At 43.9% G+C, this 22,638-nt stretch overlaps 1 protein-coding gene and 1 long non-coding RNA gene across 6 annotated transcripts in view; one reads left to right on the top strand and one right to left on the bottom strand.

Annotated features, from left to right (window-relative positions):
• The window catches only part of KCNC4 (potassium voltage-gated channel subfamily C member 4), a 105,179-nt gene that overhangs the window by 74,545 nt on the left and 7,996 nt on the right, over window positions 1-22,638 (bottom strand). For all 5 annotated transcript variants that reach the window (XM_053247005.1, XM_053247000.1, XM_053247002.1 and 2 more), the window contains exons 2-3: window positions 13,711-14,653; window positions 8,472-8,657 (exon numbers count right to left, since the gene is read on the bottom strand). In XM_053247005.1, the coding sequence (XP_053102980.1) occupies window positions 8,472-8,657; window positions 13,711-14,653 (1,129 nt within the window). The remainder of the gene's footprint in view (window positions 1-8,471; window positions 8,658-13,710; window positions 14,654-22,638) is intronic.
• LOC128323593 (uncharacterized) lies at window positions 994-13,817 on the top strand. The gene is made up of 3 exons (XR_008306366.1): window positions 994-1,076; window positions 3,141-3,275; window positions 13,689-13,817. It is a non-coding gene; the product is annotated as an uncharacterized LOC128323593 (long non-coding RNA).

The raw sequence follows: 22,638 nt of genomic DNA, 5'->3' as shown, positions 1-22,638 counted from the left end.
GTTAGTGTGCTAACAGTTTTCACTTACTATACTAGGCAGTAAGTCCCATTTAGATTTGCTGTCTGGAGATGGTGCCCGTACTTTTAAGGCTACAATCCTATGGACACTTAGTTGGGCATAAAGCCAATTGAACACAATGGGACTTGCTACTGAGAAAACATGTGTAGGATCAGGCTGCATATGCTCTAAAGCAAGAGTAGGCACCCTTGGCACTCCAGCTGTTGCTGAACTACAACTCCCATCATCCCCAGACACAATAAATGAAATAATGGGAGTTGTAGTTCAACAACAGCTGGAGTGCCAAGGTTGCCTCCACCTGCTCTAAAGCACTGGCCTGCAATTGGTAGCTGAGGACCCTCAAGGAGACTGCATCTTGATGCAAGGAGGGTCACATCAGAATAAGCATGACCACCCCCGCCATTTCCTTCCTTCCTGGTTTTGCGTTTTCTTAAGAGGCTCTGGGAGAGAGAAAGAGGAAAAGGAAAGGGAGAAAATAGGAAAGAGAGAGAGAGATGGAGATGAAGAGAAGGGAAGCAAAGAAGACCAGCATACATGGTAAAATAAACAAATGGTCATCATATTTGAAGTTGGAGGCTAAACATGCATGCCTGGTCCGAAAAGGGCACGCTTGCTACTTTAGAAAAGTAGCCAAGAGAGAATGCGGCCCCTGCACTCTATGCTGACCAGGCGCATAACAACGATCTGGCAAGGGGAGACAGTTGTCTGGGGGCCCCACTGCCTGGAGGGACCCCCCAGAGGCACCTCACGTGACTCCCCATTGCCCCTGCCCAGCCCCAAGGCCCCTCAGCCACTTGCCCTGTTCGCCGTCTCTCCAGCTTGTTCTCCTGGCCCGCAATCCAGGCAGCAGACAAGCTGCAAAGAGCTCCTTTTCTCCCGCCTCTCAGCTGATCAGCGGGTGGGCGGGGCTTCCACGGAGGCCTCCCTGTAGGCCGCAGTGAAGCCTGAACTCCAGTAGGGCCCAAGCCAGCCAGGAAGGAGGAGGCAGCCAGAGTGGCCACCACTGTTCTCTGCAGCAGAAGACCCCTTGCTGCCCTGCCAAACCCAGCATTTGCCAGGTAGAGTGTGAACTCCTTTTTGTGGTTACCTTCCCCCCGCCCCGGATATATAGGCATCTGCTTGCCATAGGGCTTTGATATGGGGTGGAGGGACTGAGAAGTCTCTGAATATTTATTTTTAAACAGCTTGGAAAATTTGCTGGCTTAAAAAAAACTATCTAAAAAGTCCTATAAGTGGCTTGTTTCATGGCAGAAAATTACAAAAACTTCTGGAAGAAACAGTATTATATTTATTTTATTCATTCATTCATTCATTTATAAATGCACTTATGTTCAAGTTGTTTTGCAACCCAGAAGGTCTGAGTGAGAACTGTGAAGCATGTGTGGTGCTTTTATTTTATTTTATTTTTCTTGTGTGTGAACTGCTCCCCAATAACTTGCAGGGACTTCAGGGTAAATCTGGCCAACATGTGAATGCAGCACCTCTATTCCAGAGGAGATGTGTGTTAAAGGGCTTTAAAAGCCTCCTGTGAAAAGCCTCCTGGAATCAAACTTGACTGAATTTGTTCAGAATTCTGAGAAAACAAACATAGGCTCACCCTGCATGGTTGAAAGTCTCCTTTGCTAATCTGCAGCGAGGGGGCCATTTTAATCATTCATCTTTCTAGTGTGTTCTAGGCATTAAAAGTAAAACAAATGTATAGTACTCAATGTATATCACTATATATTGTGATGTGTGCGTGTGTGTATTCAGTGAAATGTATTTCCAGGCAGCATACTTATTTTGGAATATCAGACTTAAATCCTTGGGGGCCTGGGGTGTGTGGAGGCCCTGGACTTTGAGTGGGGGGCCCCATTTTAAAATCTCGTCTCTGGGCCCACTGCAACCTTGCTCCGCCCCTGATGCTGACCATACCTCCTTGCTCATCCTCTCCCTGTCCATTTTGTGGCAGAACGGGGACCCAAGTGGGCAAAGGAACCAGGGAAGGACCAGGGTGTGGAAGGGGGAGACCTAGCATGATGGGGTCCAACTGCTTCAAAGTTTATGTCCAGTGTAACCTAAATAGGAAGCAGTGATCACAGTCCAAGGCCGACAACTTCATTTTATGCCTTGGACTGTGTCCAACGAACAGCTACCCATACAAACAGCTTCCCATACTCTGCACTTATAAACTAAACTGTTAAGGCCAAACTGCACATGATGTTAAGTCGGGCTTTAAAAAATGGGCTCAGTGCAGAAGGGGACCAGAGGTACTGTAGTCCTTTTATCTTTAAAAATCAGCAGCACCCCTACCCCCAGAGATGGCCACTTTGGGTGCAAATTGCTACTTTGGAGGGTGATTTTTCAGGATGAAAATGGAGCTGGGGGGTGTTAACCCTTTCCTCACAGTGCACCACACTTCCAGACTGGATTGGGTGGGGGGAAAGGCCACTGTTAATGCCCCCTTTTTAAAATTAATTAAAATATATATTTTTTAAAAAAATAAGAGGACCACTGGTCCACTTTTAAGCTAAGCACAACTTTTAAAGATGGGTTTAACATCACATGTAGTTTGGTCCTTAGTGTGGGAAGCAAATGGAGCAACTCCTCTGAAAAGAGTGGACTCGTTGCAGAATATAGTTATACCAATACCACACTGTCACCTCTATGTCCATACAATGGCTGCTGTTGTGACATTTCTACAGCTGGCATTGGATGCCACCAACACTCATCCAACCTGCATCCTCCTGAAAATGCCAGTACCACGAGGCAGGAGCTGCAGGTATGGTCTTGGCATCGAGCTACACTGAGGCAGGCTGCAGCCTTTGTCAGGAAAGCAAAAGTGAAACTTGAGTACAGACACAGCGGATGAGAAAATGGCAGCACATGATTCCAAGCTACTTCAGAAACATCCACCATGAAAACTGGCAGATAGTTGTGAGAAGCCGTTTGCTCTGTTCATTGCCATGAGTATGGCTTAGCTCAATAAGCAGCTCTCCCAGCTACACAGCTGATGGCTGAGGTCACCCTAATTGGTTAAAAATGGACTTGTTTGTTGCTAAGGAGCTGGGGAACTGCATTTTATACAGAGATCTGTGCCACGAGGAAGGCAGCTGATATTATTCTTTTGTATAATATTTCAGAGGTTCAATATTCTCCATGTGCAAGCACTTGCTGCACCGAGGCACACCTATGCATCAATGTATAGCAATGTGCCTATACTAGAAGTTGCACACGTGTGCATAGTCTTATGATGAATTATTCACTTCTACCGTCAGGTATGTATGTTCAAGATTTGCATCATCAAGCTTAAGTAGGATTACTTGAATCAATAAGGCACAGGGCTCCAGTGACCGCTGTAGCTGACCATGAGATAATGGGAGAAGCCGGATATGATAAATTTCTCAATTCTGTACATGAATTAGAAGCACAGGACAGGAGCCCCATCATGTACTGAATTCAGGACCCTTCTTATGTTCTCAAACAATCCTTTGCATCAGATACCCACTGTACTTACACAGGCATGAATCTGTGCATTTGTACTGAACATCAAATTATGCAAATATGATGCACATTCATCATAAACTTACCTGCATATGACTCACATGCAGTACTCAGTTTGCTAATTTGTGTTTGAAATATGGAAAATATTCACATCCAAAAAAGCCCATAATCAGGCCCTTTCCAAATGATAAGAAAATACAGAGGCTGACATCCAGACAAAATTACTCATGAGTGGTACCACTGAAATTAATGGATCAAGTTAGTCATGAATAACTTGTCCCATTGATTTCCCATTGACTACTCAGGAGTAATTTCATCTAGCTTTCAGCCAGAATACGTTAAGCACTTTACTAGCAACAGCCCACCTTGTACATAGAGCAGTCTACCCAAACACATTTCTTAGTCCCCATCTAATCTGCAAGTCCTAGAGGCTATTCCCATGGTCAGCCGAAATCGGGCTAGGGGAGCCTAGCCCGATTTCAGCTGATTGTGGGAGCCACTGGGCTCGCAGGTGAGCCCGGTTGCCTCCCGGCAGTTAACCCACCAAAGTAACCCTCCCCTTAAATCCATTTTTAAAAAATCATGAGTAGCCGTGGCATGGCTTCACGCCGGGGCTACTCACGAGTAGACCCCTGGAGGGGAGACGAAAAGGCCACCTCCCGGCTCCGGGGGTCTCTCCAATATGCCCTGCGTGCTCGCGCAGGGCATACTGGAGCTTCTGGGGGCCGTGTGGCCCTCGATCCTCCCAGCCCCCGTCAGCTCCATCACAGAGCCAGGAGTCGTGTGGGTGGCTGATCTGGCCGCCCAGGGCTCCCACCCTGCTCATCTGCGTGGAGAGCGGACTTAACTCGCTCTCCCTGCTTACCTTCCCAAACTGGGTCTCACTGATTGTGAGACCCGACTCCTAGTCTATAATGTCATTTTAGTCACCATCACTATTCCATAAATGCGTTAAAGCTTCTCTGGGAGTTTTCTTTGTGATGATGGTAGCTTCTGACATTCCCAGTTGCATATTGCAGAGCTCAACCAGTTGTTCAGGAATTACATAGGAACCTAGGAAGCTGCCATATACTGAGTCAGACCATTGGTCTATCTAGCTCAGTATTGTCTACGCAGACTGGCAGCGGCTTCTCCAAGGTTGCAGGCAGGAATCTCTCTCAGCCCTATCTTGGAGAAGCCAGGGAGGGAACTTGAAACCTTCTGCTCTTCCCAGAGCGGCTTCATCCCCTGAGGGGAATATCTTGCAGTGCTCACATATGGTCTCCCATTCAATTGCAACCAGGGTGGATCTTGCTTAGCTATGGGACAAGTCACACTTGCTACTACAAGACCAGCTCTCCTCTCTTGTTTTGAAAATGGTACCCACCCATTGGGACATCCCCACATGCTCATAATGGGATGCCACCCACGAAGACTGCACATCCTGAACTGGCTTCTGTCAGTTATACAAGCCAGCAATGACCAGCACAGGCAGAATTTGGGACTGCTGGAACCAGCAGGCACTGAAATAGGACTTTGCATTCTTTCCAACCAATTTGGAAAGGGTCCCCTCCACCCACACACTCTATTTCTGCAAGAGTAGAGGGTCTTTTCCAATGAAGAGATTTTTCCTGACTTGCTTAACCAGATGGTCAGGGATTTTAATAGACAATAATATGGGTTCAAATGGAACCAGAGATGTCCTGTGCTTCTAATATGTGTCTAAAACAGATAATTTCATCAGAATTCATATTGCCTTTTGCCATTCCAATGGTTTATTTAAAAATGTCACCTGAGAACTAGCCTTGGGTTAGAATCAATTCAGCTATAGCAAGTCTCATGTCCCAGACATGCTTCCTTTATCAAAGCAACTCATGAGGTCAACAGTCCTATCTGGACATCGAATAAGTTATTTCCTCATTTTATGTTATCTGACTTTTGCTCAGCATATTCCTACCTGAAGAAGAATCTGTTGAACTCAGAAGCTTGCAGTGCTTCTTAAAATAGTTGATCCCCAGTTTGTGCATGAAAGCCCCTCTGGGTCCTACCCATAGGGTAGTCATGCCCTGTTGTTGTTGTTGTTGTTGTTGTTATTATTACATTTATATCCCGCTCTTCCTCCAAGGAGCCCAGAGCAGTGTACTACATACTTGAGTTTCTCTTTCACAACAACCCTGTGTAGTAGGTTAGGCTGAGAGAGAAGTGACTGGCCCAGAGTCACCCAGCTAGTTTCGTGGCTGAATGGGGATTTGAACTCGGGTCTCTCCGGTCCTAGTCCAGCACTCTAACCACTACACCACGCTGGCAGGCAATACTCTAGATCTAAGCAGATATGGCTTTCTTTTCAGCTCCCAGCAAAATGAGGCAGAGAGCCAGGAGATCTGTTCATGATAATGACTCAGTTCTATTTGATTATGTTTTGTCAACTGCCTATCTTAAAAGTATCTCCATATACAGTAGTTGCAGGCTGCTAGTGATTTGCAAACCAACAAACTCAGCCAAGTCCGTTCCTGACTGTGGATTCTGTTAAAACTCAGCTACCTGCTATTCTTTCCCCATGCATCCTAGTGTAAATCAAAGTTTAATCATACTGCATATGACGGAACTGAGCAGGAAGAAGATGTGTAAGTCAGAGGACAATTTGCCTCCACTGCTAATAACCTTGACCAAGCCTACAGTCAACCTAAAAGTGGTGGGTCCTAAGTGCAAGCGACATTTAGTTGTTGTTGTTTAAAAAATTATATATATATAAAGAATTTAGCAGAGAAAATTTTAGAGGAGGCTGGCTAGGCCTGACCTATCCCCCACCAATGGGTCCGAGCTTGACGGAGAAGGAACAGAAAGAAGCTGGAACAAAGGCTGGCAACCACAAAGAGAACAAAAGATGGAGGTTACTAAGCTGGTAGTTGGTCACAGTGGATTAAACTGATGGGGACTGGGTAAATAGATTTAGTCTGACTGCATGAAAAGCTAAGTCCAGAATGATCTAACTAGCTAGATGGTCAGCTGCAAAAAAACAGCACAAAGTTAATTACTGACAAAGAAGAAACAATGACAGAAGATGGAGGTGATGTCACTAAGGAGACAAAATGTAGATCCGTACTAGTCGTTTTTCACATGGTTTTATACCCACATATACTGCTAATAGTTGATGCAATCTGTGCCTCATCCCCTGTGCTGTTCCAATTAATGCTCCATTTTCAGGTTGTTTGAGGTTGTTGATTTTTGCAGAAAAGTTTAGTATTTGATTAAGCAAGAACTAACCTTCATGTGATGCTCCCTGTGCACTATGTTTGTGTGCACTAACATATCTCATTGATGTTTGTGTGCACTAATGTATCTCACAGTTCTCGTCATTATCTGATCTATATCACTGCTCCCCCCCCATTTCCCCCCATTTCCTTTAGAAAAATGCTGGATGTGTGCATTCCTACCCATGCACCCACTAAATAGTGGCCCACATACTGCACAGTGTCCCATGGGTGGTTTATGCATTGCTTGTGCTTCATCGGGCATTTAAAACAAAACTGATGAATTTGCGCAAAAGCACCATTATACAAATGCTGAGAAATTGTGCAAACACAACAGATATTGGAAATCATGCTAATAGTGTCATAGAACTGCGTTTGTGCAGTTTTTTGGCATTTCTTCAGTAGAGCTCTTGCACAGCTGTGTCTATTTTGTTTTAAATGCCCGAAGCAGTATGGTGCAGAAACTGGTGCGGAAACTGCCCACAGCAGATTGTACGGAATGTAGGCCACTAATTACTGAATTTGTTTTTGATGGTTTTTCTGAAGCTACATCCTCTGCTACTTCTGAACTCTACAGAGATGGAGTCTGCTGCCTCCTCTCTTTTTTTGCACATTGGCATGAATATGTGTAGGAGTGCATAAGAGTTATTTGTGCATGCTCTGTATTTGAGGGGGAAATTCTAACCTAAAGAACAGTCCACAGTTTAGGAGGAATCACACAGAGATAGGAAACGACATCAAGGAACAACCAAGGAAAAACCAAAATAAAAGAAAACATGAAGAACCACCCACCAAGGGATTCAGTGCAGACATATCCAAAGGAAAAAAAAAGAAATAAACAAATTAAGATCAAGGTGAACAGTTCCCAAAGCTTTATGAAGACTGGGTGAAAGGAGGCAGATGAGAACCACAAAATCTCACCTTAAAAGGTAAGTAAGGTAAAGTGTGCAGTCAAGTCGGTGTCGACTCCTGGTGATCACAGAGCCCTGTGGTTTTCTTTGGTAGAATACAGGAGAAGTTTACCATTGCCTCCTCCCGCGCAGTATGAGATGATGCCTTTCAGAATCTTCCTATATTGCTGCTGCCTGATATAGTGGCAGCAGCGGGGATTTGAACCGGCAACCTTCCGCCTATTAGTCAAGCATTTCTCAACTGCACCACTTAAGGTGACTTAAATATAGCCAAAAAATATTTTCTAAAGACACCAGTCACAGCGCCTAAATGGATGGAGATGTACTATAAGCTTGCAAGTACAAGGCACCATTAAAGATGTCTTTGGCCACAGATAGCATTTTTTGATGACCTATTTGGATATGAGAGGAGGGTATTGCTCCCAGTACTATAACTGAGCAGCAGCCATAGTATGGGGCTCCATGAGCACCATAAATTAATTTCAAGGTTGCGATCCAGAGTATATTCCTATACTTTTAAATCCCTCAGTGAGGAGGGACGATGAAGCTGCAGTTTCTCCTGCACATTTCTCCTTGAGCCTCCTGCTATGTAACACACTGAGAGTATTGCTTTGCCACAGTGGATGCAGGGAGGAGTCAAGAGGACCAAGGAGGGAAGGGGAAGCTACAGCTGCTTTGTCTGCTGCCGCCGCCTTATTTCCTTCATGTTTAAACTGTGGTGACAGGGAAGTGGTCCAGCTAGGAAACGTGCCTTATTAATATATCTTGTCCCCTCCATCCCCAACCTCCACTCCATCCGCTGTTATGTGTCTCTGGGTCTCAATCATACCTTTCCGGATGCCACCATCAGCAGCACAAGAGAAATCTCCAGCGTTCAAAAGAAAGCAGGTGCCTGCTTTCTTGTTTTTGTCCCTGGTACTGGAGCGCCTCATGGGCTGCTTCTCCTCATTCGATGATGAAAGAGGCTGCTCTTCATCTGACAGCACCACGTTCGCATCGCCATTCTGCTTGGTGTCTTTGGAACGAAAGAAAATAGGAAAGATATCAGCTTTGGAGATGAGAGGAGATTGACTCTGCACCTGCTTTGGCAATAGGAAAATAAGCAGGAAACACACAGCATCATGAAAAGTACTGGTGGGCACAAAGAGAGATTCCCCCTCCTCCCAGCTTGAAGATCTTGGTACGGGGCCACTGCATACACAAGGGTTAGTTAAGACTCCCTGTCTTTCTGGCCGGAAAATTCTGTGGGGTGGGACAGAGACAGTGAATCTGGCCAATTCCATTTCTTAAATATTAGGCACATATACTTGTTATATTTATTACGGTTACAAAGGAGCAAACTAGACATGACATTGGGAGACCTGCAAATTGATCTCTTGAGGTTTTGGTTTTTATTTTCTTTTTAAAGATAAATACAACAATTTTGGAGGGAATTTGAATCTCATTCAGGAAAATTTACAGATACCTATATGATATAGGCTTTTCCTGTGGGGTAAATAGCAACTTGAGAGAGAGATTTTTATTGGAGAAAGGTTAAACTCCTCCTCCCCTCCAGTGTTTTGATCCTGATCTAAATTTACCTCACACAGCTGCATTTACTTAAATTAAAAAACAAAAAACAAAGAAAGCAAGAGATCTAATCACAGATCCCACAACGACACATAAATTTGTTCTTAGACTAAATGCTATATGAGAATATTTATGGGAGTTTCCTTATATTTTTACCTCTTTGCTCCTTCAGTTGCTTCAGGGCTCCCAGGAGGTATAACAACACATTTCCTCAGGAAGCTGTTCATTGGCCTGCCCTTGAGATTTAACTGGCTGCCTCTTTAAGGATGTATGAAGCCAAAACTCTATAGACAATTTATTTTGTCTTCACATGTACTTAGACAACCATTTAAATCCCAGTTGCAGGCCTAAACAGCTCCCTGAGGGCACATCCCACATGGTGAGCAAAAAGGTCTGGAGACAGCGAGGCGTAAGTGGTCGCAATGTAAAGAAAGATGGGTGTTGCTCTGTTGAGACTGATGGATCTACAGCAGTTTAGAGACTAACTACAATCCTGGGACATCTCCAATATACACTACAATCAAATGTGCATCTTCTAGATGGTGGTTCTGCTATCAACTCCTTCACCACTCTTTCTTACCAAGATGAACCCATCAAAAATGCATACTAATAAACAAAGAGTGAGGGAAATGGCCCTACAAGTTACACATTTGTAGAAAGAAGGGGCCTGCAGGAACAGCCTGCAAGGATGTCAAATACTGATACTATGCTGATGCTTTCTAGAGGTTTCCTGTAAACCGTCTTTGAAAGAGCTTCAGGGACTATAAATAATAACACGTGCCATTGCTAACTCACTGCAAGGCCCTGGAGCCAGTGGCAGCTTCCATCAACCCTAAGCGTGGCTCCCAGGCGAATTGTTGTTACTTGGTCTGTGAGGAGTTTCAGCTGAGTCTGAATACACCACACAGCCCCCTGGCACTTCAGAAAAGCAACTGTTCCCACTGTGCAGTGACCAGCAGAAGTGGGGCTCCTTTAAGGAAAACTGAGCCATGCTGAGTCCCAGCACAATCTTGGAAAGTGCACGTGGAGCTCTGGAAAACATGACACTACCCAGCGCTCTGTTCACACCTTCCAAGGTGGTACTGGGGCTCAAGAGGGCTCTGTTTCTCTTAAAAGGGTCCCTTGGGCACCAGCAAAAGCAGAGCACTGCGTTAAGGGAAATGGCTTTCACACGGAAGTTTTTTTGCCAGAATGCTCCCCCACTTTTTAAAAAAGTGAAGATTACTGCCTTACCTCATACCAGTGCCTTAAGCAGTGTCTTAGGAAAGCAAGAAAACTATTCAACCACCATACCTCAAAGTTCAGGTTTCAGCAAGAAGGTCAATTAGTGCTGGTTTGGCTAATTGTGTCATATCAGGGTCATCTTTCTGTTGAGAATAGAGCTTAAACCCAGCCGCCATCTTCATCTGGGTGGCAAGGCTGGCACCTGAAGATGACTACGCTGCCATTAGCCTGCCATTGAGCCTATTTGATTTGCCTGCCTGAAAGTTTCATCCGGCCATTAATGAGCTTAGGAAATTGAACTACTAACCTCAAGAAAAAATAAAAGGGTTGCTTCCTGTTAGCAGCAGAGTTGCACTGGGGCAAGCTAAATGCTTCTTGAGCTTAAACCTTTTATGCTGTTTGGATGTCATTTGTTATGATCCAGATCTAGAGAGAAGCCATTTGAGCTTCAGCTGATGTAAGCTGCCCTACTTCCACCCTCTGATTTTACACACACAGAGAGAGCAACCTCCCCCACTGTCTCTTCAGGAATTCTTTACTGGAAGGCTCTTGTCTTTAGTGGAAATGCTTGCCTCTTTTCTGGCAAAGACAGGGAAAGCACAATATATTTTTCCTTTAAGCACTGCTGTATGCTTAGGCGCTCCATGGAGGTCTCAGAGCACTTCCCTCTGCTAGCCAAGAGTCTGTAGCAAGATCCCCTAAAGAGCCACAGCCCTCTACAACTACAAGCAACTACATCTAGCCTAACAACTGCCAACTTCTGGAACAAAAAGACACCACACCAATTAAATCACCTGCATCGATGAATTTCTTTCTTTCATGCTAATAAGGTTCACACATATAATATATATCATTTGTCTGACTGACTTTGGGATGCCAAATGATCACCCTTAGGTACTCTCTGCTGAAAAAAAAAAGGTAAAACTGTTCATCATTGCCCAGGAATAAAGTCCAGCATTCAAACAACTCAGGCATTCTGGCTGCAGTTCTTTGTACATTTATCATGGAGTAAGCCCCACTGAACACGGCGGGGCTCACTTCTGAATAAACATGCATAAGATCATGCTGTAAGGCAATTAATTGATTTTAAACTTTTCATCAATCAAAAAGGTGTCTCTAATTAATTAGAAACCTTTTTTACAGTACTTGTGCATACTTTTAAACAAAAGTACTTAGAGAAAGTTGAGATGACAGGTGCCATCTCAGAAGAGATTCCAGGAGATTCAGAAGAGATTCCTAAATCCACAAATTTAGGCTTCGCTCACTGTTATTTATTTATTTATTTGATTTATATGCCACCTGACTCTAAAGGCTCTAGGCGGGTCACAAAAATAAATACAAGAAAAACAAAACGAAACAAACTGTTAAAAACAGCAATTTAAAAATTTAAAACATTGAGAAATTTACTAAAAGCCTGGCTGAAAAAAACCCTTAGCTGTCAATTGCATTGGGAGATAATAAAAAACAGTGGGACCCCTCTCCTACTGCTCAGAAAGGATTCCTGCTGCTTCTTACCTTCTCAAAAAATGGCAGTGGAAATGAGACCTCTGGGGAGAAGAACTGGGTGGTCCTGGATGTCCTGCTCACCAGAGGGCAGGTGGCACTAGCCACTGGCGAGCTGGTGAGTGGATTTGTAGATGCCTGTCCCAGGGTATGGTCTGAAGGTGAAGCATGAGGAACCTTTCTGAAGCTCAGTAGGTTGGGAGACTTCTGGGAGTTTTGCGATAGAAGAAAGGAAATAAACTAAACAGAAGACTCATTCCTCACTCTCATACAACACATCAAGAGGTCATTTTAACAATCAAAAACTGTGTTCTACCCAGGTTTGGGAGCTGTGTGTGCTCACAATTTTCAGTTCCCCCAAAACTGGGAGCACACACAGCTCCCAAACCCGGGTAGAACAGTTTTTGATTGTGTGAATGACCTCAATGCCTCTTCTAAAATGATGCCTACTTTGATGCATACACTTATCATTTAAAACAAAGAAAATCATGTTTTTTCTTTTAAATCACATTTTCTTCATTTATATGCAAATATATGCAGATTTTATCAATCAGTTAAATCTCATACAATTAATCTGAGAGAACCAGGATCCAATCCTGATTATCCATCCTGGTTAAATGTGGGTTAACCACAGCAGTTTAACCAGGATTGCCTGGAAATTCTGGGTTCTCACAATCAGCTCTGCAGGGCTCAGCTATTCTGGTTAACTCTTTAACTAAGATCACTATGACTGGGTGAACACAGCCCGAATGACAGTCCTAGTGATGAAAGATTACACATCTTGCCACTAGGAAGATGAACAAATGCTGCTTTTGATTTATACCAAAAGGGCAAAAAGTGATAGTGTAAGTCACTCATGTACTCTTTTTTCAATATTTCCTACCCTGTCCCAAGCCATTCTGCACTGAGAGATTAAAGCAATTGGAATGATACAAGACACTTGATTGTCTCTCCGCCATGATTCAAGGAATCTGTGTTGGCGATCAACAACTGGAACTTTAATGCAAACAGGCCACTGATGAAGAGACTGCCCCCAAACACTGGCTGATGTACTATGCAAAGAAACACGAGCAGTTGGAGCACTGCCCACACAGCTGCATCAGTGTAAACCCTGCAGACAGTGCTGAGGAACACGGCAGTTGCGCTCCATCGCAAAGTTGTGCAGACACAGTTGCACAACATGACACCTATGGGAAATAATGGGTGTCATGTTGCACAACTGCGTTTGCATAACTTTATGATGGAGCAGAAGTGTCCTGTTCCACAACACCGGCAGTGGTGCTTACAGAGATGCAGCAGTGTGGATGGTGTTCCAAATGCCCAAGTTTCCTTGCATGGTATGTCAGCCATTTTCTCTTGCCTCCACAATGAAACACTAGCCCTAATTCTGACAGTACACAGGGATATTAAAAGAAAAACACAATAAAGCTACTTCTTTTTTACATACTAAGGTTTTTATATCCATTTCTAGTTCTAGAATGAGAGACTGTGCTTCATACTGTTGTGTTTTGGTTAGATGACTAGAATCCCCTTCATCCATGGACATTAAAAAGTCACCTGTAAAAAGGGATGTGTCAGGAAAATTGGTTTGAGCTGTCCTCTGTTTTCCCTATGACTCTGGTATCACGACAACAGGGTTCTAAGATCTAATACTAAGATATGCATGTTGTAAAATACGCTCTTGAGGTGCCAGAATGAATTTAGTTGTATTCAGAATTCTACCACCAATTCCTCTTTCCATCTTTGACAGAGCCTGGAATCTTGCATCTCACCTGATCTTTTTCTCTCCACCACCCCTGCTGCTGTTGCTGCCACCAGGGGGCTGTTATAACTTTGAATGCTGTTGCGAGGCGAGTTGTCCTCTGACTTGCAATATGTTGGAGAGTCCAGTGGTGCTGGACGTGGTATGTGCTTCTTCTTTTTCTTTGGGAGCTTCTGCTTGGCCATGGCCAATGAATAATACATTCCAAAGTTGTTGACAATGACTGGGACTGGCATGGCAATGGTGAGGACACCAGCCAAGGCACAAAGAGCCCCCACCAGCATGCCTGACCAGGTTTTGGGGTACATATCACCATAGCCCAGTGTCGTCATAGTCACTACTGCCCACCAGAATCCAATGGGAATATTCTTAAAGTGAGTGTGTTCACTTCCACGAGGGTCAGATGGCTTGGCTCCAATCCTTTCAGCATAGTAGATCATGGTGGCAAAGATCAAAACCCCAAGAGCCAGGAAGATGATGAGAAGGAGAAACTCATTGGTGCTGGCCCGGAGTGTATGGCCCAGCACCCGAAGCCCCACAAAGTGGCGTGTCAGCTTGAAGATCCGGAGGATCCGAACAAAACGCACTACCCTCAGGAAACCCAGCACATCCCGTGCAGCCTTGGATGATAGGCCGCTGAGTCCCACCTCCAAGTAGAAGGGCAAGATGGCTACAAAGTCGATGATGTTAAGAAGGTTCTTAACAAATACCAATTTATCTGGGCAGCAAACAATGCGCACTAAAAACTCCAAAGTGAACCACAGAACACAGACTCCCTCAATGTAAGTGAGGATGGGCTCTGTCTCCATCTTGCGCATCACAAGGACCTCTGTCGTGTTGCCCACCACCAGCGTTTCAGTCACATTAACATCTATGATGAAGGCTTCATGTGTCTCTAGGCAGAATGTTGTTATGGACACCAGAATGAAAAAAAGTGAGGCAAAGGCAATTACCTGGAGGGAAGGGAAAATAAGTGGAGTGGTTAGAACTAATAGGCCATGGTCAAAGAAAATATCTAGAAGAAACACAATGAATTAAAATGAAATGCCTTCTGTCTCTTTCCCACCTGCCTTTATTAATCCCTACAAAGAAATCACATGATGAAAATGCACTCTCTACCCAAACCTAGGAAGAGAAATAATTATGATCAAAAAACATGAATGATGTTATTGTTTACATATTTCTTATGGCTCTAGTCTTCTTCTCATTGTTCATTATAGCCCATCAGTGCAGAACACAAAAGCCTTTTCTGAATGGCTCTAGTTCTTCATGGATGGATCCTAATTTTCAGTTCCAGTCACAATCCTACCACTTACTGCAAGCACACTGATAAGTCTAATAGCCCAACCCAGTGCATACAGTATTTGCTCAGAAGTATGCCTCTGAATTAAATTGGATCTACTCAAGCAAGTGTATATTGCAGTCTGAGTGACTTTATAAATTCAAGCAGCGGGAGAGTGAAGATGTTGTGATTGCCTCTAATGTTCATATCACAAAACTGTAGGCCTGCAGGCAAAATTCATATCTGTTTTGTTTTGTTCTATGCTGTGCCTAGTCTTGGAGGAATACTACTACTAACAAAAATGTGTTCTGCTTGTGCTTAGGCAAGGACCACACAGGCCAACCTCCACTTTTCTTCTTCATCTTCATCATCATCATCATCTTTATTATCCTTTTCAGATGCAAAGTTGGGCAGCATGAAGTTTGCCATACCACTGATTGCAATGAAACATGTTGGCAGTGTTGGGTTCTGTTGCATCCCAAAGGCCAGTCTAACACCTTCCCCTGATGCTAACAATAGAGAGGAAGATCTCAATTGCTCAGCTGGGACTGCTTTGTGTTTTTCTTCCAACCTCATTCATGTTCATTTTTCTCTCCACATTAGTTTGCCAACAAAGGCAATAATTAAATCCACACAACTGCAAGATGGGTGTTTCTCTGCTTTGATTCATGAAGATATGGGGCAAGGCTCTGGCAGTTTCACTAATCAAGCAAAAAGTCTGATTTAAAGCATTGTTTTAAGTCAAGTTTTCTATTTTGCAATTCATATATTACTTTGTAATAGTAATTAAAATGTTGGCTTGCAACTAAATGGAGCCTTCATACTACCTAGGATTATATTCCAGAACTGTTGGTGGCTTTTGCACCACAGAGTCAAGAGTGGAAGTTGTGAAATTGATTAATTTCTGATGGGTTTTTTTCCTGTACACATGGAAGGCTATTAAGCAAGATCATTTCCTTTAAGACTAAGGCCAGGATATTTATCAAAATGGAGTGCAAGGCAGTTTTAGGCCTGTTTTTCCTCAAGCAAAACCCTACATGTTACATAGTAAACTGTGTTTTTAAATTGAGGGAAGTTTTCAGAAGTGATGATCACTTGTGATATGTATGCCATGTGATGAGGGATTATCTGTTCAGTTTAAAAAAGCAAGGAGGGGGGTGGTCTACTGAGCTAGTGCAAGCCCTGTGTGTGAATCCGTGTGCTGACAATGAAGGAGGCTTGGGACAGGGCCTTCTCAGCTATTGCCCCCAGGATTTGGAATGCTCTCCCGGTGGGCATCCGCTCTTCAGTCTCCATCACAGTTTTTAGAAAGCAAGGGAAATCTTGGCTTTGTACCCAGGCTTTTATATGAGTGTTGTTTTTGTTGCTGCTACTCTGTATTTTATGGTCCTATTGTGTATGTGTTTTAAATTTTTAATTAGATTAGATTTGTGTTTTTATATTCCAATTTAATATTTTGTGTAATTGTTTTATAGTCTTATGTTGTTTTAAATGTTTTGTAAGCCACCTTGAGATTGTTTTAATGAAAGGCGGTATACAGATTTAACGATAGATAGATAGATAGATAGATAGATCTAATTTACACCAGGAGCTGTATGTGTGAAAGTGCCCAGATTTTCAAACGCAAGCACTTGTAGTTATGAGGTAGAACTGTTTTTCCTCAATGAGATAGAAATAAACGCCCATGCTGTTTGGTTAACAATCACAAATATCCATAATTTGCCATGAAGACATGATCTATTATGGCATATTTATGATAACTGACCCCCAAAATCACATTTTCCCCTGTTTAATCCTCCATGCCCCTGCCATTGAAAGGCAAGCTTCAACAGAGAGTCCAGTTCGATAAGATTATTAGTGCAGGATTGTAACAAATCTGTTTATATTAAATTCAGATTTCATTCAAAATGAGGTTATTTTTTTAAAGAGGACATGTAGGTCATGTTCCTTAGGCCAGTTTGATCCTGGTTTGACATCCCACCTTATTCTTACTCTAGTTAGTTGACAAATCAGTTCCCCAAGTTCATGCTATAAGGAACTGTGGTTTGTTCTTAAAGGGCAGCTTCACACAATTGCTACCAAGTCTGGAAGCCAGGAACCAAACAAGTACATGTTCCCAGTGGGCACATTGTGCAAACCCACAAACTGGTGGTTTCCAACCTGTCTACCCGAGATTCTACCAACTTTCCCCACCCAACTTCAAATCTTGGTTCCATGTGGATGGAGAAAGATACTTGGGTGGATAGCTTGGGAACTGCCAGTTGGCAGGTTCAAATGACATGCCCATCAGGAGCATGTCAGTGTAATGAACCCTTGGTCTGACCCCATAGTATCTGGGTCTGACACTGAAAACTCTCAGGATGAAGTGGTCATGAACCCTGAGCCTGACTCCATAATACCTGGGTCTGACACAGAGGAATTACCGGATGAGACAGGGTTTGAGAGGGCTTCTGCCTCTGACCCCCTCAACACTCTTATAGGGACATACATAGGAACATAGGAAGCTGCCATATACTGAGTCAGACCATAGGTCCATCTAGCTCAGTATTATCTACACAGACTGGCAGCAGCTTCTCCAAGGGGTTACAGGCAGGAATCTCTTTCAGCCCTATCTTGGAGGTGCCAGGGAGGGAACCTTGAGCCTAGATGTTCTTTCCAGAGTGGCTCCATCCCCTAAGGGGAATATCTTACGGTGCTCACACTTCTAGTCTCCCTTTCATATGCAACCAGGGTGGACCCTGCTTAGCTAAGGGGACAAGTCATGCTTGCTACTATAAGACCAGCTGAGTCCTTTGACTCAGAGAATGAAGCAGCAGCACTACAATCCCCATCAACAGCTACTCAGCTCTACCGGTAGCCAGCACCTGGCACCTGGAACCAGCACCTTTAAGTCCTGGGACATTCCAGTTTCAGGTGGGGCTGCACTCCGGGCTGCTCTACTTAAGGCTTTAGTTTGCCTCTTCCTTTTGCTGAAGCCACATTTTTGTGGATGCACTCTGACTTGTTCTGGTTCCCTGCTTTTTTGGATGCTTGGCTCCTGACCTCCTGCTTGTTGTGGCCTTGACTTTGCTTGCTCTTGACTGGCTGGTTCCTGATGCTTTGTGTGCTGTGACTTTAATTTAGCTTGCCCTAATGTGCTTTAATCCCAACTCTTGATCTCTTGATGGATCTCTCACCTCCTGGCACAGCTGCCCTGCCCAGGTATGGCAGTTGGGGACCTCTGGTTCCTGTCTTCCAGGCTTGGTGGCAATTATGTCAAGCCACTCAAAGTAAATGTAGAATTATTCACTCTCCTTTGAGCATGAGGGGAGGAGCAGGGAATGCAAGACCCTACAGCTCTTTCACGTAGCACGAAGCCACAGATAGCAAGTCATCATGTTAGCAGGTTTAAAAACAACAACAAATAATCAGATAGAAAGTCAGATTTTATTTTTAATTGATGATTATGTTTATCCACCCTGGTTATGATGCTCTTTGACACCCCCATCTCCTTAGGCTGACAGCCTTTACATCCTACATGCTAAAAAAGAATCAATATTCTTGGCTGCAGCTCCGTAAGATGAAGGATGCTTCACAAACTGAATAACTTGAACAAATGTGAAATAAGCACAAGGCACGTGTGCACGCACAAACATTTCCCTCTGAGCTACTGGGTGCTTTATTGGAAAAATCAGTCCACTTAACAATCCTGCTGAGCAAAATGTAGCAGCCTCATAAGAGTTCTCCTGCTTGGCCCTGGTTAAGCCAGCCTGACACTGGGTGTTTATTGATCACAATTCAAAGAGTGACCTGTAAACCCTGTGATACAAAAGAAAATGTAGGGATGTGCACAAATTGATTCAGCACATCCAGTAGGGATGTGCCAAATTGCTTCGGTGCAGTCCACCAAATTGTTTTATCAGGGTGGGGAAAAGCCGGTCCTTACCTGCTCTTCTACGGCCCCACCACATTTCGTGGTGTGGCATTTCCTGGTGTGGCACAAGTAGTGTGCCACTGTGCCACTCAGAAGTCCACATGTAGCTGCAGCATTGCACCTAACAGCCTGCGCGCAGTGGTGGAATGCACATGGATGCTGCGCATGTGTGGTGATCATGTGCATCCCACCGTCACACCATGTAGGGTACACATGGATGCAGTCAGACATGGATTTCTGAGCAACGCAGGGCCGCACCAGGAAATGTGGTGGGGCGGTAGAAGAGTAGATAAGTACCAGCTTTACTCATACTTAAAAGTACCGCTCCCAACCCTGCTGAAACTATTTGTGCACATCTCTAAGCAAATGTTGATTTCAGAATCCTTTGTATGGGAATCAGCTCTAGGCACAATCCCATTAAATTAGTCATCTTCTCCATTCAGATCTGTGGTGCAGTACTGATACCCATCAGTTCTGAATAGTGGATTAATGCTTATGCTAAGGAAACTTCACACTTAAGATGATTCCTTCACCACATGACAGGAGATCTTAGTACAAAACTTCTTTTAAATGAATGTCATTATCATAGCTTGTGGCAGACAGGCTATGAGGGCAGAACGGCCTCCTAAGCAAAGGAGCGTACCTTCCCCGCCTTTACCAACACCACCTCCATCACAAGGATCCTGTCAATGGAAGCCAGGCTGTAGTTATGAAGGCAGGCCTTTTGTCCCTCAGTGGCCTGTGTAATGCTGACACTGATGGAAGCAGTGACTGAGAAAGGAATATTGAATTTGAACAGCCCTATTCAGCCCTGTTACATGTGCAGTACAGATGTCTATACACATGCGCATGTGTTTGTGTGAATGACTTTACATGTGTTCACTTCAGAAGTGAACCTGGATACAGAGTCCCTCAAATGCAGGGTGCATGTACAGACTGTACTACTTTATGTGCTTTAGACGTAATGTGTGAATAACTATATGTGCATACCAATCTGTACATGTGTACACGGTACAGAGACTACACATATGTTGAACATAATGTATAAATAGGGCTTACCTTTATGGAAGTATGGCAGGAGAATGCAGCCTATCTACAGTATCTGTCTATCTGTCTATCTACCATATTTTTATACCACCTGATATGTACATCTCTGGGCGGTATACAAAATTTAAAATAATATTTAAAAGTCAATACAGATCAAAATACTCAAGACACAATAAAAACAATAGTAAAGTAAAATGTGCCGTCAAGTTGGTGTCGACTTCTGGTGACCACAGAGCCCCGTGGTTGTCTTTGGTAGAATACAGGAGAGGTTTACCATTGCCATCTCCCACGCAGTAAGAGGTGATGCCTTTTACCAATCTCCCTATATTGCTGCTGCCCGACATAGGTGTTTCCCATAGCCTGGGCTCTGTTCTCAACCACAGGGCTCTGTGGTCACCAGAAGCTGACACCAACTTGATGGCACATTTTACTTTACTATTGTTTTTATTGTGTCTTGTGTATTTTTCCCATAGCCTGGGAAACATACCAGCCGGAGATTCAAACCGGCAACCTCATGCTTGCTAGTCAAATCATTTCCCTGCTGTGCCATTAGGTGGCTAAAAAGAAACAATGGTATAAAACAGTTATAGAAACAATTAAAATTATTAAAATTAATTCTAATTAAAAGCTTGCAAGAACAGGAGAGTCTTGAGGGTCTTCCTGAAAACAAACAGAGAAGGAGATGCTCTTATTTCAGCAGGGAGCATATTTCAAAGCCCTGGGGCAGCCACAGAAAAAGCCCAATTCTGGGTCGCCACCAAACGAGCTGGTGGCAACTGTAACTGGACCTCTCCAGAAGATTGTAATAGGAGGCAGCATTTATGACAAAGGAGGTGCTCTCTTAAATAGCCTAGACTCAAGCCATTAAGGGCTTTATAAGTAATAACCAGCACAGAAACATATTGGCAGCCGGTGCAGTTCGTTTAAAACCGGAGTTATATGGTCCCTTTGTATTGGTCTCTGGAATCTGGCTGCCGCATTCTATACCAAATGTAGTTTCCGGACTATATACAAAGGCAGCCCCACGTAGAGTGCATTACAGTAGTCAAGCCTGGAGGTTACCAGCATATGTACCACTGTTTTAAGGTCATTTACCTCCAGAAATGGATGTAGCTGACGAATCAACCGAAGTTGATAAAAAGCACTCCTGAGAAAACAGGAAGAGCTTTGGGTCCAGGAGCACTCCCAATCTACATACCTGATCTTTCAGGGGGAGTGTAACCCTATAAAGAAGAGGCAGATCTAAACCATCTCTTGGGTCCCAACCCCTCACAGTCAGTACCTGCATCTTATTTGGATTCAACTTCAGTTTGTTATCCCGACCCTCATCCAGCCCATTACCACCTCCAGGCAGACATTTAGGGAAGATATGCCATCTCCCAATGAGGTTGACATGGAGAAGCAGATTTGGGTGTCATCAGCATACTGATAACACTTTGCACCAAACCTCCTGATTATTTATCCCAGTGGTTTCATGTTGATGTTAAAAAGCTTTGGAGACCGTATGGAGCCTTGTGGAACGCCACACTTTAGTTCTTGCTTTGCAGAACAACAGTCTCCAAGCAACACCATCAGGAATCTACCAGAGAGGTAGGAGAGAACCACTGTAAAACAGTGCCACCCAATCCCACCTCCCTCAGGCAGTCCAGAAGGATACCATGGTTGATGGTATCAAAAGCCGCAGAGAGATCCCAAAGGATCAGCAGAGTCACACTCTTTCTGTTGATAGCCAGTTGGAGATCCTCCATCAGGCTGACCAAGGCAGTCTCAATCCCATAACACACACAAAAGCCAGTTTGAAATGGGTCTAGATAATCTGCATCATCCAAAACTTCCTGGAGCTGAGAGGCCACCACCCGCTCAATCACCTTACCCAACCATGGAAGATTAGAAACAGGTCTGTAATTAGCTGACACCAAGGGATCCAGTGCAGGTTTCTTCAAAAATGATCAGATAATAGCCTCCTTAAGACAAGGAAGCATCCTGCCCTCCCTTGGAGAAGCACTTATAATATTTACCAGACCATCTCTGATAATATGATTATCAGATGAGATAAGCCAAGTTGGGCAAAGGTCAAGAAAACAGGTTGTAGGATGCATAGTCCGAAACAGTTTGTCCACTTCCTCAGGAGTCACAAACCGAAAATGATCCAATCTAATCCCATAAGAGGAGTTGCTGCACACATCCACAGTAGACTCTGCAGTAACTGTGGTATCCAGCTTGGCCTGGATTGGAGATTTTATCTGCAAAAAAGTCATTTAAAATGTCACAGTGAGTGACTGATGGTTCCAAGTTTAAATTTAAGTGGAGGAGGTACATACTAGCCCGCTCAAAACTCTAGACAACTCAGCTGGACGTGAATATGCAGAAGCAATGAGGGCAGAAAAGAACTGCTTTTTGACTGCCCGCACTGTCAGAGCAAAGATCTTCAAATGTGCTCTGTGTTGTGCCCGATCAGACTCACATCAAATCTTTCTCTGCTTGCATTCTAGTCGTCCATCTCACCGCTTCAGCTCCTGTAGTTCATCTGAATACCACAGGGTTGTCTTTAAAGCAAGTCAGAGAAGACGCTTAGGAGCTATTGTGTCTACTGCTCTAGTGAGTTCATTATTCCATGTCTGCACCAGAGCGCCAACAGAATCACTAGCAGAGCCAACCCTAAACCCTTCCAAGGCTTCTTGGAATCCTATTGGATC

The sequence above is a fragment of the Hemicordylus capensis genome, chromosome 4 (genome assembly GCF_027244095.1).
Source record: "Hemicordylus capensis ecotype Gifberg chromosome 4, rHemCap1.1.pri, whole genome shotgun sequence".
In the NCBI taxonomy this organism is placed as follows: Eukaryota; Metazoa; Chordata; class Lepidosauria; order Squamata; family Cordylidae; genus Hemicordylus; species Hemicordylus capensis.
Note: the sequence above shows the minus strand (reverse complement) of the source record. Positions and strands in the feature narration are given on the sequence as shown.